We start from the raw sequence: 11,852 nt of genomic DNA on the forward strand, positions 1-11,852 counted from the left end.
CCCCCTCTCCCATCCCACATCACGACCTCCACCTGGTCCGCCTTTTGTCTCATCGCCCCTGAAACCTTCATCTTTTACTTTGGTCCCGCCGAGCCTCCGGAACAGCTTGGCTCGGAGGTTGCGTGTGATTGCGAGGAATGATGTGCTGTTGCGGAATAATGTGCTTCCGCTCTCGGGAATAGGCTGGCGGTATTAACGGTTTTATAATAACGGGATTATTTGCCCATCACGGACCGTGCCGGTGTGTTTTGTTATTGGAGAACGACCTGATAAGCTCTTTTTCTTTTGTCATCATCCTTGGCCAGTTGGTAGCGCGCACAAGCACCTTCGAGTTGCTTTTCGAAGGCGCTTAGCCTGCCCTCTGAGACTTTCAGCATCATTTCGTAGTTTTCCGAGTGTGAGGATGCAGCGTAAAGTGGCCCCGGGCTGACCCCGTGATTGTTGGCTGCGACTCGATTGGAGTTTATTTTTAAACGTCGACTCAAATGCCTCGCCGAGAGAAATATCCAGTGAAAAACTATCGGGCCGATTTCAGGCTCTTAAGATGTTTTCTATTTTTAGGGCTTAATGACAATGTTTTTCTTCTTTCCGTCTTGTTGTGCTGATACCGAGGATGGTGCTTGAAACAAGGAAAGTACTTTTCTGTTCCTGTAACTTAAATTTTAGAATTTTTTTAAAATTATTTTTACCATATAGTCTCTTATAATGTGGTGGTTCATTCACCGGAATATGAAGATGAGTCAAAAGTGGATTTTTTTTTTTTTTGGCAAAGAAATGTTCGGTTGGACCTATTTTTTTTTTTAATTTCTGTGGTAATATAGATGCTGAAAGAAGAGGCTTGATGTAGTTCTGAAATGTTCAGGAATCATTCGAGCAGGCTTTGCAGCACTTAACATATCTGATTGGATAACGTATGGAAAATGTTCCTGGACATCTGGTCTAGTCCAAAATCCAAACACAAAGACGGTCCACCAAACGTTTTTTGGTGAAGTTTACGTGGTCCACATTTGACTTGGTTAAGAGTTCAATCCTTTTGCAACATCTGAGAGGAAATTAGCTTTTGGGATATATTGCCCGAGTAGTCGGAACAAAACCAGAGTCTCGGAGGTCACGGCGGTGGGAGGGCAGCTCACGTCCACAGGATTGTTAATTCTATCATTCCTGCCTGAGAAGTCCCCGTCGGGGGCCGGGAAATGAGCGCTGGTCGGGATGAAGGGATAAAACACGAGGTGTTATTATTTTGGCTATGGGAAACAATCCCATCGCAAATATGTCGCTAATTGTTGCGGATCATTTGCACATGCTCAAGCCGCCTCAGAGAAATGAAAGACACAGTTGGCTGATCAATTACAAATAATTAGGCAGCCTCATGTTTTGGTATTGTGGGCCGGATAGCGTGACTTCCACATTGTCGGCCACCTTCCTGGAGTTATTTTAGTCCGTTTGCTCATTTGAAAACGACAATAGGTTGTCCAGGAAAGTATTGTTTTTGTGATTTCAATGCACAAATTGGCCAAGATTCTTTAAACATCTCAGCACAACAAACAATCAAAAGCAATTTGTTTTGGAGAGATAAGAAAATAGTTTGAGATTTGGAGTGAGTCCATTCACCCACCCCCCCAAACATATTGAAGCAGTGAGGCAAGCGCCTTTATTTCATGCTGTAGGGCAAACCTTTGGATTGGTGGGCCACAATGGCTTCTAAAATTTGCCAGAGGGGCCGGACCAGGAGCAGATGGATGGATGTTTTGGTAACCGCACCTCATCAGAGAAAAAAAATACATTTAATTTTAAATGAAAATGAACAAAAGCATAACAACAAAATACGTATTTGTGTCACGAAACCGGAAGTGACGTCACGAAACCGGGAGTGACGTCACGAAACCGGAAGTGACGGCACTTTCCGGTTTTGTGACGTCACTTCCGGTCAAATACGTCACTTCCGGTTTCGCGACGTCACTCTCGGTTTCGTGACACCACTCCGGGTTTCGTGACGTCACTTCCGGTTCCGTGACGTCACTTCCGGTTTTGTGACACCGTTTCCGGTCCAAATACGTCACTTCCGGCTTCGTGACGTCACTTCCGGTTTCGTGACGCCACCTCCGGTTTCGTGACACCACTTCCGGCTTTGTGACGTCACCCCCGGTTCCGTGACGTCACTTCCGGTTTCGTGACGCCACTTCCGGTCCAAATATGTCGGTTCCGTGACGTCACTTCCGGTCCAAACACGTCACTTCCGGTTTTGTGACGCCACTTCCGGTTTCGTGACATCACTTCCGGTCAAAATACTACTTGTAAATCAATGTATACTTCAGTGTGACTTCAATGTTTTTTTTTCTTATCCTTGAATAAGGATAAAACATTTCATGGGCCTTTTGTCGTTTCATGCAGCACCTGACATATTTTTCCACTGGACCCGACTGATGTGCTTCAATGGTGCCACGATGGTGTTAGTCCTGGCAGACTGTGTGCACTTATATCTGCTGTGGATTATTCCGCTTGGCCAGACGGATTTAGGCTTTGCACGACAGGCTGAGGATGTGCGTTTGCCCGGGCAGTCGACACTGATAAAAAGCTATCTGCAAACGGAAGGACTTAATCTGCTGCCACGCTTCCACTTGGAATGGCATGCGCGCGCAGCAGCAAGTTAGCATCGTTTCATCGCAATATTTGGATCGGCTTGACCAGTGATGACTTTTCGGATCGTCTGGTTCCGACGGAGACGGTCCCGAGAATCACACAGCAGCTGCACATCGCGGATCGTGACTCATTTGTCACCAAACCAAAACTCTTTCTCTCTTCCTGTCTTTTTAGTGGAATTGGCAATTAGCAGCAGCCTTGTGCCTTAACCAAATGGATGAGGCAGCAGAGATTGGATCTGTTAATAATTTGGTGACTTTGTTCAGACGATTTGGAATTAAAGAAAATATATTGCTCGCTTGGCTCGTAATGTAAAGTTTTGACTTTTACAACATTTATTTTCAAATATACTGTATTTTCACGGCCATAAGTCACACTTTAAAGTCCCAAATTTTCCCCAAAATAGAAAGGGCTTTAATGCATAGTGCCTTGTGTACAGACTAAGATCTTAGACCTGTACACATTACTCTCTTGAGCAACGCACCTGATCAAACTAGGGCATCTTGCAGCGCATGTTAGCACCCCCTGTTGGCTTAATATGAGACTGCAAAGCTCCCCAGTATGAACTGATACTGATTACTTTTACTACATTGAGTGAACACTCCTGTTGGTGACGGTGTGAGACAGTTAGTTGTCAACAGACCAGTATGTACGTGTGGGAAAAAGCTGCTGTCCATGATGTCATAGTCACATCTGAGGTGCTGCTACTGTCAAAGATGCCTTGCTCTTCATGAGCCGGCTTCCGCGCATGCGAGCTCTCATGAAGAGCAAGGCATGTAAAATGTTTTCTCTTTGTCTCCTAACACAGGGCGCGTGGTGTGGCTAACGCCATCGCGGTGCCATGGCTCTGGTTCAGACTCTTCCTGTCACTGACCAACCCAATCCCAGTGTCGACGTCCAACAGTGCCAGCCGCTCTCCTCCTCTCCCTCCCCCCCAGCCTCCTGCAGCTCGGCCACCGCTATGGGTTCCGTAAGCAGTCTCATATCGGGCCGGGCGTACCAAGAGCGGCACTGCCGAGCGGCCAGCGAATTTGCTGCCAAGCAGCGCCGCTCAACGCCGGCTACCAGCTGCTTCCGCCTCCAGGATAACACGCTCCGCAGCGCCAGCTCTTTAGAGCAGCTGCTGGTTATCTGCAACCAAACGCAAGAGCAACACCCTCAGGCCCAAGTTCTACCACCACCGCTGCCCACCAAGAAGCAGCCTCGGCCTGGCAACTCTGCAACCGGCGGGGGTGCAACAACCGCTAGTGCTAAAGTGGGTGGGGTTCATAATAACTTGGGATATGTCAGCAATGAGGTGGTTGTCGGCGACTGGAATGACAACCTGGTCGTGGCAGCCGTAAGTCCCTGCAGCGACTCGGAGGACCAACGGGACAATAGGACTCTGAATGGCAATATAGGAGGACCTCCCCCCAAACTCATCCCAGTTTCCGGACAGCTTGAGAAGGCAAGTCCGCAAAATTCTGCTCTACGCCCATTTATGGTATTCTTTTGGTAGAGAACAGTGTTGTGTTTGTGGTGTTTACTGCCATTGACGGCTAAAGACGTCAAAGATCCTTTTTTTTTTTTTTTAACTCGGCTGATAGTGAATGAGTTAATTGATACAGACAAAAAGTAAAAGTTAAAAATGAAAGACAAAAAAAGTTTTTACGGCGGATTACCGCTACCCTTTAATTGCCGAATCATCTCTGTCCGCTCAGCCCGACAGGATCAAATGGATCCTGTGACAGCCTTGCGCGCTTGCGTCGATCAATGTCAGAAGGTGGCGTTCATTTCATGGGCAGAAACACAAGCTTGCTCGAGCACCCGCTTTGTCTCTCCACTCTGCTCCGTTCTTTGTCCTTCAAGAAGATTTTCTCTGTCCTGTCCTCTTTGCCACTGTCTGCTTTAGCATTAAGAGGAAATAACATCGTTTTTATTTTTTTTTATTTTTTTTTTTTACAAAGCGCTCAGCTAAAATAGATGAAGCTTGGACTTGTGACTGATCTTTCAAGGTTCACAGAATAATGAAATGAAAGCTTCGTTTGTTTCGACATTTTTCCATATGTTTAGTAATCATCGGTAGAGCATGTATTGGTTTCACCCAACTCACCTATTTTGGGCAAAATGTTGACCAAACCAGTAACTGAATCAAAATTAATTTGTGTTCAATTTGAAATCGATTAATCTATTATTTTAATATTTCTTAGTTGTAGCCCTATTCTGCCTATATCTGCTGGTCAAAGTTTTTTGTTTCTTTTTTTTTTCCCAGTTTAATGATCAAACCGGAGTTGTTTATTCTAGCACAGCTAATCTTGTATCATTTTGTCCTTTTCAGAACATGGAGAAAGTGCTGATCCGCCCAACAGCATTCAAGCCTGTCGTTCCCAAAAATCGCCACTCGGTGCATTACCTGTCCCCGCGACCAGGTGGCTGCAGTCTGTCCGAGAGCCAGGGCAGCCTCAACCTCCTCCTTCCCCTCGCCGGCTGCACCAGCGGAACAAACCCGGCCGGCGGCGGCAGCTCGGCTTCGGAGAAGCACGACTCCTTCGGCGGGGTGTGCAACGCTCGCAGCAGCCAGTCTTGCTCCATGTCAGACTCGGGGAGGAACTCCCTCTCCAGCTTGCCCACTCACAGCAGCACAGGCTGTAGTTTGGCCCCCAGCGAGGGCTCCAGCTCCGGGTCAGCCCATCCTGAGCCTGGCCAGGTGCTGATCCGAAATGCCTCGGGTGGAATCGGGATCCACGGTCACTCAGATAGTGGACGCTCGTCGTCCAGTAAGAGCAGTGGCTCGGGGTCGCTTAGCGGGCGCGGGCAGCCCCTGTCGGACAACGGCTCGTGCGGCCACTCGTCGCCGCCTGTGGAGGGCTACGAAGTGGTGGTGAGGGACTTGGAGGAGAAGCTGAGGGAGCGCGACATGGAGCTTCAGCATCTGCGGGAAAATCTGGATGAGAATGAAGCTGCCATCTGCCAGGTGAGACCCAAAGCAACCTAATCACTACCCAAAATATCAGAGGATGAAAAGAATCTCATTGCGCTTGGACTGGTGATAGGGCCAAAAAAAAAATACATTCATTCATTTATCCCTTCAATTATAGGAAATTAACAAATCAATCAAAACATATTTTGCTTTGTGTTATTTTCCCTTTAAGGATCATTTTCTCTTTATTTTAAAATAAATAAATGGTACAAGAAAGCAGCAAAGCCCTCGTTTTCCATTAGACAGGGCTATGGCCTAATTAAATGAAGCTCCGCCCCTTAATTCAACACATTTCCTTGGCACCAAAGCAGTACTTTTATACTGTATCAGAGTTGGGTTTGTCCTAAGCACAGAGACTTCTAACGATTTATTTTTTCTGGAAAAACAGGAAAGAAGTTCAAAAAGAAAAGAAAAAATGGCGGTGAAATCACAAATGGGAAAATAAGTGCTTAGAAAATGTCACTTTTGTTCAAACATTTTTTTTTGCTCTTCTCATGGATGATGCACTATTTATTTTAACTATGGCACACGGATTTTGTTGGGAATGTGAGGAATTGCATTGTTTCAGTTTGTTAGCGGACCAATTTCTACCAAGTGTGTCATTTTTGGCACCCCGTATTTGGCAAGTTTCAGTACGATAACTTGCCTCTCACCCCGTTTCTTTCTTGTCAGACGGAAAACAATGCGAAAATGATTCCAACAAGTTGTCTCTTTCTCAGTGGAAATGCAACTTTTTTTTTCCCAAAACAGTCACGAGAACTGCCAGAAAAGTTGCTCAAAGTAGAGTGACCAAATTGCTAAATTTTGCAACACTGACTCAGTAAAGCAATCAAATGTTACATCGATAAGATGAAGTACATGACTTTGACCTCAATGCTTTTCCATGAAAGGTGTACGAGGAGAAGCAGCGCTGCTGCGAAAGAGAGATGGAGGAGCTGAGGCAGAACTGTGCCACCAAGATGAAGCAAGCCTCCCAGAAGGCCCAACGGGCGCAGCACGTCTTGCAGTTACAGGTTGGCTATCCGCGAATCCAAAATGGATTCACCTCATCTCCGATTATTTGTGCTATTTGGATCTGCAGCACATTTTGCAGTCTCAGGTCGTGATGAGTCCAATATACTGTTGTGTCGGCAGATATTTCAACTGCAACAAGAGAAAAAGAAGCTGCACGGGGACTTCTCGTCTCTGCTGCAGGACAGGGAATCTCTGGAGAGGAGGTGCGCCACCATCCAGCGCGAGCAGACGCAGCTCGGCCCGCGGCTGGAGGAGACCAAGTGGGAGGTGTGACTCGTTTTTTTTTTGTTTTTTTTTCTCCCCAGCAGGGTGCAGTTACTTGCTATGTATAAAAAAAATCCAGTTTAAATCTTTGAGCTGCTACTATAGGAGAAATCAGATTCTTGTCCTACAAGAGAAGGAGTAACCAAAATACACAAACACAATCTGTAAGTACTCATAAATGATATCGGGCTGTAAATAACTTAATATTTAGATCATTGATTAATCTGTCATGTATTTTTTTTTCGATTAATTAAATCAAATAACCATTCTTTTAATTTGCATCCAAGAAGGAAAATTGTCAAATTTACAGTGCAGATAATGCACAATAAATTGGAAACTACTTGGAAACCTTAACCCTAGTTTGAGTTGAAACTTTTAAATCCTCACCCTACTTTGAGATCCTTGTTTATAACCGTGCGCTCACACTCACTTTGTTTTTCCCGACAGAGAAATATTTCCCACTTTTTTCATTTATTTTTCATATTTTTTTTAGGGGAATGTTTCAATGTCATTATCGCTGTCTTTTGTTTTAATGCGAAAATGTGTTAAAGTAAATGGAATAAATAATCGGAAAATTGATTATAAAAGAGCTAACATTGGTTTAATCTGTCGACTCCTCGTCACTAAACGTTTTGACACCTAAATAAATATGCAGGCAAAATGTCACAGTCAATTATACGACACGGGCTGTTATTAGTCGCTGAATAAAGACAAGAGCAGAAACATTCTGTTACTTTCACTTTTTAGATTTGTTCAAGAATCGCAAACAAATGTCAGGTGCAGACGAAAAAGAAAAAACATAATTAATGAACCTAACAACGACAAAATCTGTTCCCTTTGTGTCATGTGGTGGTCGGCCGCAGGTGTGCCAGAAGTCGGGCGAGATCTCCCTCCTCAAGCAGCAGCTGAAGGAGATCCAGTCGGAGCTGAGCCAGAAGGCCGGCGACATCGTGGCGCTGAGGGCCCAGCTGAGAGAAGCCCGCTCGGAGCAGCAGGCCGGCCAAGTTCGCTGTCAGGAAGCCCAGGCGGCCCTGCGCACGCGCTCGCTGGAGCTGGAGGTGTGCCAGAACGAGCTGCAGAGGCGCAAGAGCGAAGCCGAGTTGCTGCGCGAGAAGCTGGCGCGCCTGGACGACGACACGCCGCTGCGCCTCGGGAGCGGGAAGGCCTCTTGCGTCCATCAGGGGCGGGGCCTACCCGGGAGGGGCGGGCCCAGCCCGTGTGTGTATCGCGACGTGGAGGACTGGGGAGGAGAGAGCGATGAAGCCAAGGCACTGAGGCAAAATGCGGAAACGCTGCTGGGACTCCGACAACAGGTAGGTTGATTTATCGGTCAAGTGGTGAGGACACACTTTTTCCTCACAGCCAGTAATTAATTCGTAATTAACCCTCTGATAATAATTATGTAAAAGAATATATAATGAATTAAATAACTATTGAGGGCGGGTCCCTGAATGCTTACAACAAAGATGAATTTTAGGCAAAACATTGGACTGTTTTGCAATATTTTTTCTTTTAGTTTACACAATAAAAGAGAGAAAAATCGGCAGAAATATGTCCTGATATAATTTTTTTTGGGTGGGGGGGTGTCATGTTATGACATGCATTAGGTCTTACTTTAAGGTAGGAACTTGTCTGCTGATGCTTGCCTTTGATGCTCACGGAAAAAATATATTTTTAAAAAAAAAGTTTAAAAATCAGGCCTCCTGGGCAGTAGTTGGCGCTATACTGCGGCAGTTTGACACATCAGTGAATTGTCGTCGGCATCTGACATTTTCTGTATCAAAACAAATGTGTTGGTACTGTGTACTCATATTGGTATTGGTCTGGAAGAAAAAGTGGTGTTGAACATCCCGATTGTAATTTGATAATGTGAAAACAAAAATAAATCTGCAAAAATTGATCAATGTTTTGCCTTCACAAACTGTGGACCAGTGCAAAAACTTGCAGCTACGGAGGCGACAGTTTGCAATCATGTGATCAGATCAGGATACTTTTTTTAGGCAGTACTTGGTGCAAAAAGTTTGAGAACCGCTTTTCAGAAGATTATGCATGCAATTCAACCTAAAATGCATCCATCTCATTTTTCGCGTGCTTCGTATCAGGTTGACAGGCTGAAGGCTGAGCTCATGTACGAGAGGAGGACAAGTGAGGAGCAGCTGTCTCGATTCGACGATGAACGCAGGGTGTGGCAGGAGGAAAAGGAGAAGGTAACAATGAACACCTTTCGTCTTGACACATTTACGCAAAGAACACAAGTTTGTGCGATAAAGATTAAGATGAAATAAGTCACCTGTTTTTAGCCATCTCTTGGGCCAGCCATTTTTGTCCAATACGGACCGCAAAGAAAATGGTTGTACTTGACTTGTGTCGTTTCGGTCAGGTGATCCGCTACCAGAAGCAGCTGCAGCAGAACTACATCCAGATGTACCGGCGGAACCGCGACCTGGAGCGCGTGATGCGCGAGCTTAGTCTGGAGCTGGAGAACAGGGACATGGACGACTACGAGGTGCACAGCGGCAGCAATGACATCCACTTTGAAGAGATCACCGCCACCGAGATTTAAAGAAAGTGGACCAGAGAGAGAAAAAAAAAAAAAAGACACACAACGGCTGGCTTTACCTCTTGAGCAGCTCCCAAAGGTGCGTTCTTCCTCTACTGCTGCACTCCTCGTGATCTTTCATACAGTGGTTCACCTGCACTTTTTTTTTTAAAGACTTTTATTCCTCCACTACAAAGTGAGCACAAAAACATTTCCTTCTGAAGCGGTAAGAAGTGTTCAAATCAGGGAGGAGGATCGTTGGAAACAGCAAAAAAAAAAACAATGTTGGCCACGTGCACATTTTCTTACGCTTAACAACGGGGCACAAGCATGCATGTCATGTCAAGTGATGAATAACGCCCGCTACGTTTGCTACTTAACGTTGTGTTGTGTCTTCTTTTAAAGGGGATATTAGCCTGAGCATGCTAATATAGATTTCTTTCATCTGGTTGTACCACTCCAACCCTTCAGAGGGCGATAGTGAGACAGGCTATTAGTTAATGCCGCCATTCGCTGCTCGGCTCAGTTTGGTGCGCTTGCTATTCTGCTGAGGGCGAAATAGTGTAGGCTGTGGAGTATAACGGCAGCAACGGGGTAAGCTAACATTAGCATGTCTTTTATTTCAAGCTGATGTATCCTTGAATGTTAAACTGCTCAATCAGCAATGGCTCACAATCGAGGCTTGGAACCAGCAGAGACCAGGAAGTACAGATACTCAGCCTTAGTTTGAATTCACCTTAACCAAATGCTAACAAATAATGAAAGTCAACATACAAATATGCTAACAGAAGTTAGCATACATCTTGCCTAATTATAAACTTTCAAAGAAATGCTACCTTAAATGACTTAAAACACCAAAGTGTTCCACCACACTATTTGATCTCATCTTGTGAAAGTCCACTCGTGCAATGCTAACATAATGTGAATCGCTATAGATGCTAATGGAAATTGGCAAAGCAGTACATTAATTATAAATTAATTAAAGAACGGCTAGATGAACACACATGGAGCGTAAACGCATACAAATTGGAGTCATTTAAGTCTGCCTCTACTTCTTGCTCTTAATTACGCTGCATATCTTCTTGTAGACTCGGTGCTGCCAGGCATGTTGTGGCACAATGTGGTACTACATTCAAGTTGTGCAACTCTAAATTTGGACTAGGGCAAGTATATTTTTCAAAATAGGCAGATCACTAAAGATTTCTTTGTTTGTTTAACTTAACACCTGATTGGTGGACAGGCACTCCAGAGACAAAACTATTTGTATACAAACACCCAGACGAACATAATAAGTGCGGCGTTGGGAGATGTCAGCAGGATGTTGCTGATTCCTGCTCTCTTCGTCTGCCTCCGCCTCACTAAAAAGTATTTTTAGCAGCGTTAAGAAACTAAAAACGGAGTTTTATTAATCTCACTGCTGCCGCTCCGTCTTCAGGCTGCCGTTTCAACTTGAGGTGGGCTTCTGTGCGTACTTTTCTTTCGGTTTCTTCCAGCAGGCTTTGTTTAGCTTCCAACAGCCCAAAGTCACAATCATTTGAACTTGAGTCTTCCAAAGCTTTTTGTGAGCTGAAGACAATCACAAAGGCACATTATAGACAAACAACAATTCCTTCAGCTCCAACTTCCGTCGCACTGTGAGGCAGACACGCGACGACACTCGCCCGCCACGCTGCATGCGATTTTCTGCGCCCGCTAGAAAATTTAAACGACGTGTATAACAGAGACTTTGGCGGCAAAAGTTGAAAACTTTCATTTGCTCCCCAAGGTCAGCTTTAATTCTGATTATTTTTTTATTACCCAGCATGAGAGAGAGCTTAAATTTTCTAGACTAAATATATATTGAAAAGGAGATCTATAACATGAAGGTTGTATATTTTTATATACATATATTAATAAAGCACCTACTAATATTTTTTCTTGTTGTAGCACCGATAGTAGAGTGGGTTTCATATGCCAATTGTATCTATCTGAATGTCTACAAATCTATAAACAGAACTAAAACATCAAATGAACTGTCAGAGAGAGAGCCCCCCAAAATAACCCTGCAAATAATTATAATAATAAATATTTTGTTCATATTTTTTCAGAAAGCTGTCTAGTTTGGCCCAGAGAAGCGTTTCCCGACTGTTACTTCTGTTTTGGAGTGTAAATATGTAAAAGAGTTGATAGTGTCACACATTATCTTGGATTTTTCATATGTAGCCACTGTGACTATAGACCAAAGGAACCAAACTCTTTTTTTTTGTTGTTTGTTTTGTTGTGGGGGTTTTTTTTTTTTGTTCTCCTTTTTATACGTTAGCCTATGTTACGTCACACTTGATTCATAAAGTAGACGTTGTTCATGTAAATGTGTACATTTCTTGTATAAATAACCAGTTTTTTTTTTTTTCAGTAAAGAGCAATCTGTCACATCTTCAACCTGTTTGATTTTTTTTT

The 11,852-nt window shown here is 44.4% G+C and overlaps 1 protein-coding gene across 5 annotated transcripts in view; it reads left to right on the forward strand.

Annotated features, from left to right (window-relative positions):
* The window catches only part of lzts2a (leucine zipper, putative tumor suppressor 2a), a 39,785-nt gene extending 27,951 nt beyond the window's left edge, over positions 1-11,834 (forward strand). For 4 of the 5 annotated variants that reach the window (XM_088305377.1, XM_088305375.1, XM_088305380.1 and 1 more), the window contains 7 exons: positions 3,449-4,087; positions 4,958-5,593; positions 6,490-6,612; positions 6,734-6,880; positions 7,741-8,190; positions 8,980-9,084; positions 9,258-11,834. In XM_088305377.1, the coding sequence (XP_088161503.1) occupies positions 3,482-4,087; positions 4,958-5,593; positions 6,490-6,612; positions 6,734-6,880; positions 7,741-8,190; positions 8,980-9,084; positions 9,258-9,440 (2,250 nt within the window). In that variant the 5' untranslated portion in view covers positions 3,449-3,481 and the 3' untranslated portion in view covers positions 9,441-11,834. Of the gene's footprint in view, positions 1-2,477; positions 2,541-3,448; positions 4,088-4,957; positions 5,594-6,489; positions 6,613-6,733; positions 6,881-7,740; positions 8,191-8,979; positions 9,085-9,257 lie in introns of those variants that run through there. The other variant, XM_088305378.1, reaches the window with a different exon arrangement.
* The last annotated feature ends 18 nt before the right edge of the window (positions 11,835-11,852 follow it).

This window comes from Idiotropiscis lumnitzeri, chromosome 9, assembly GCF_059441095.1.
Source record: "Idiotropiscis lumnitzeri isolate Australia: NSW breed Sydney's pygmy pipehorse chromosome 9, RoL_Ilum_1.0, whole genome shotgun sequence".
NCBI lineage: Eukaryota > Metazoa > Chordata > Actinopteri > Syngnathiformes > Syngnathidae > Idiotropiscis > Idiotropiscis lumnitzeri.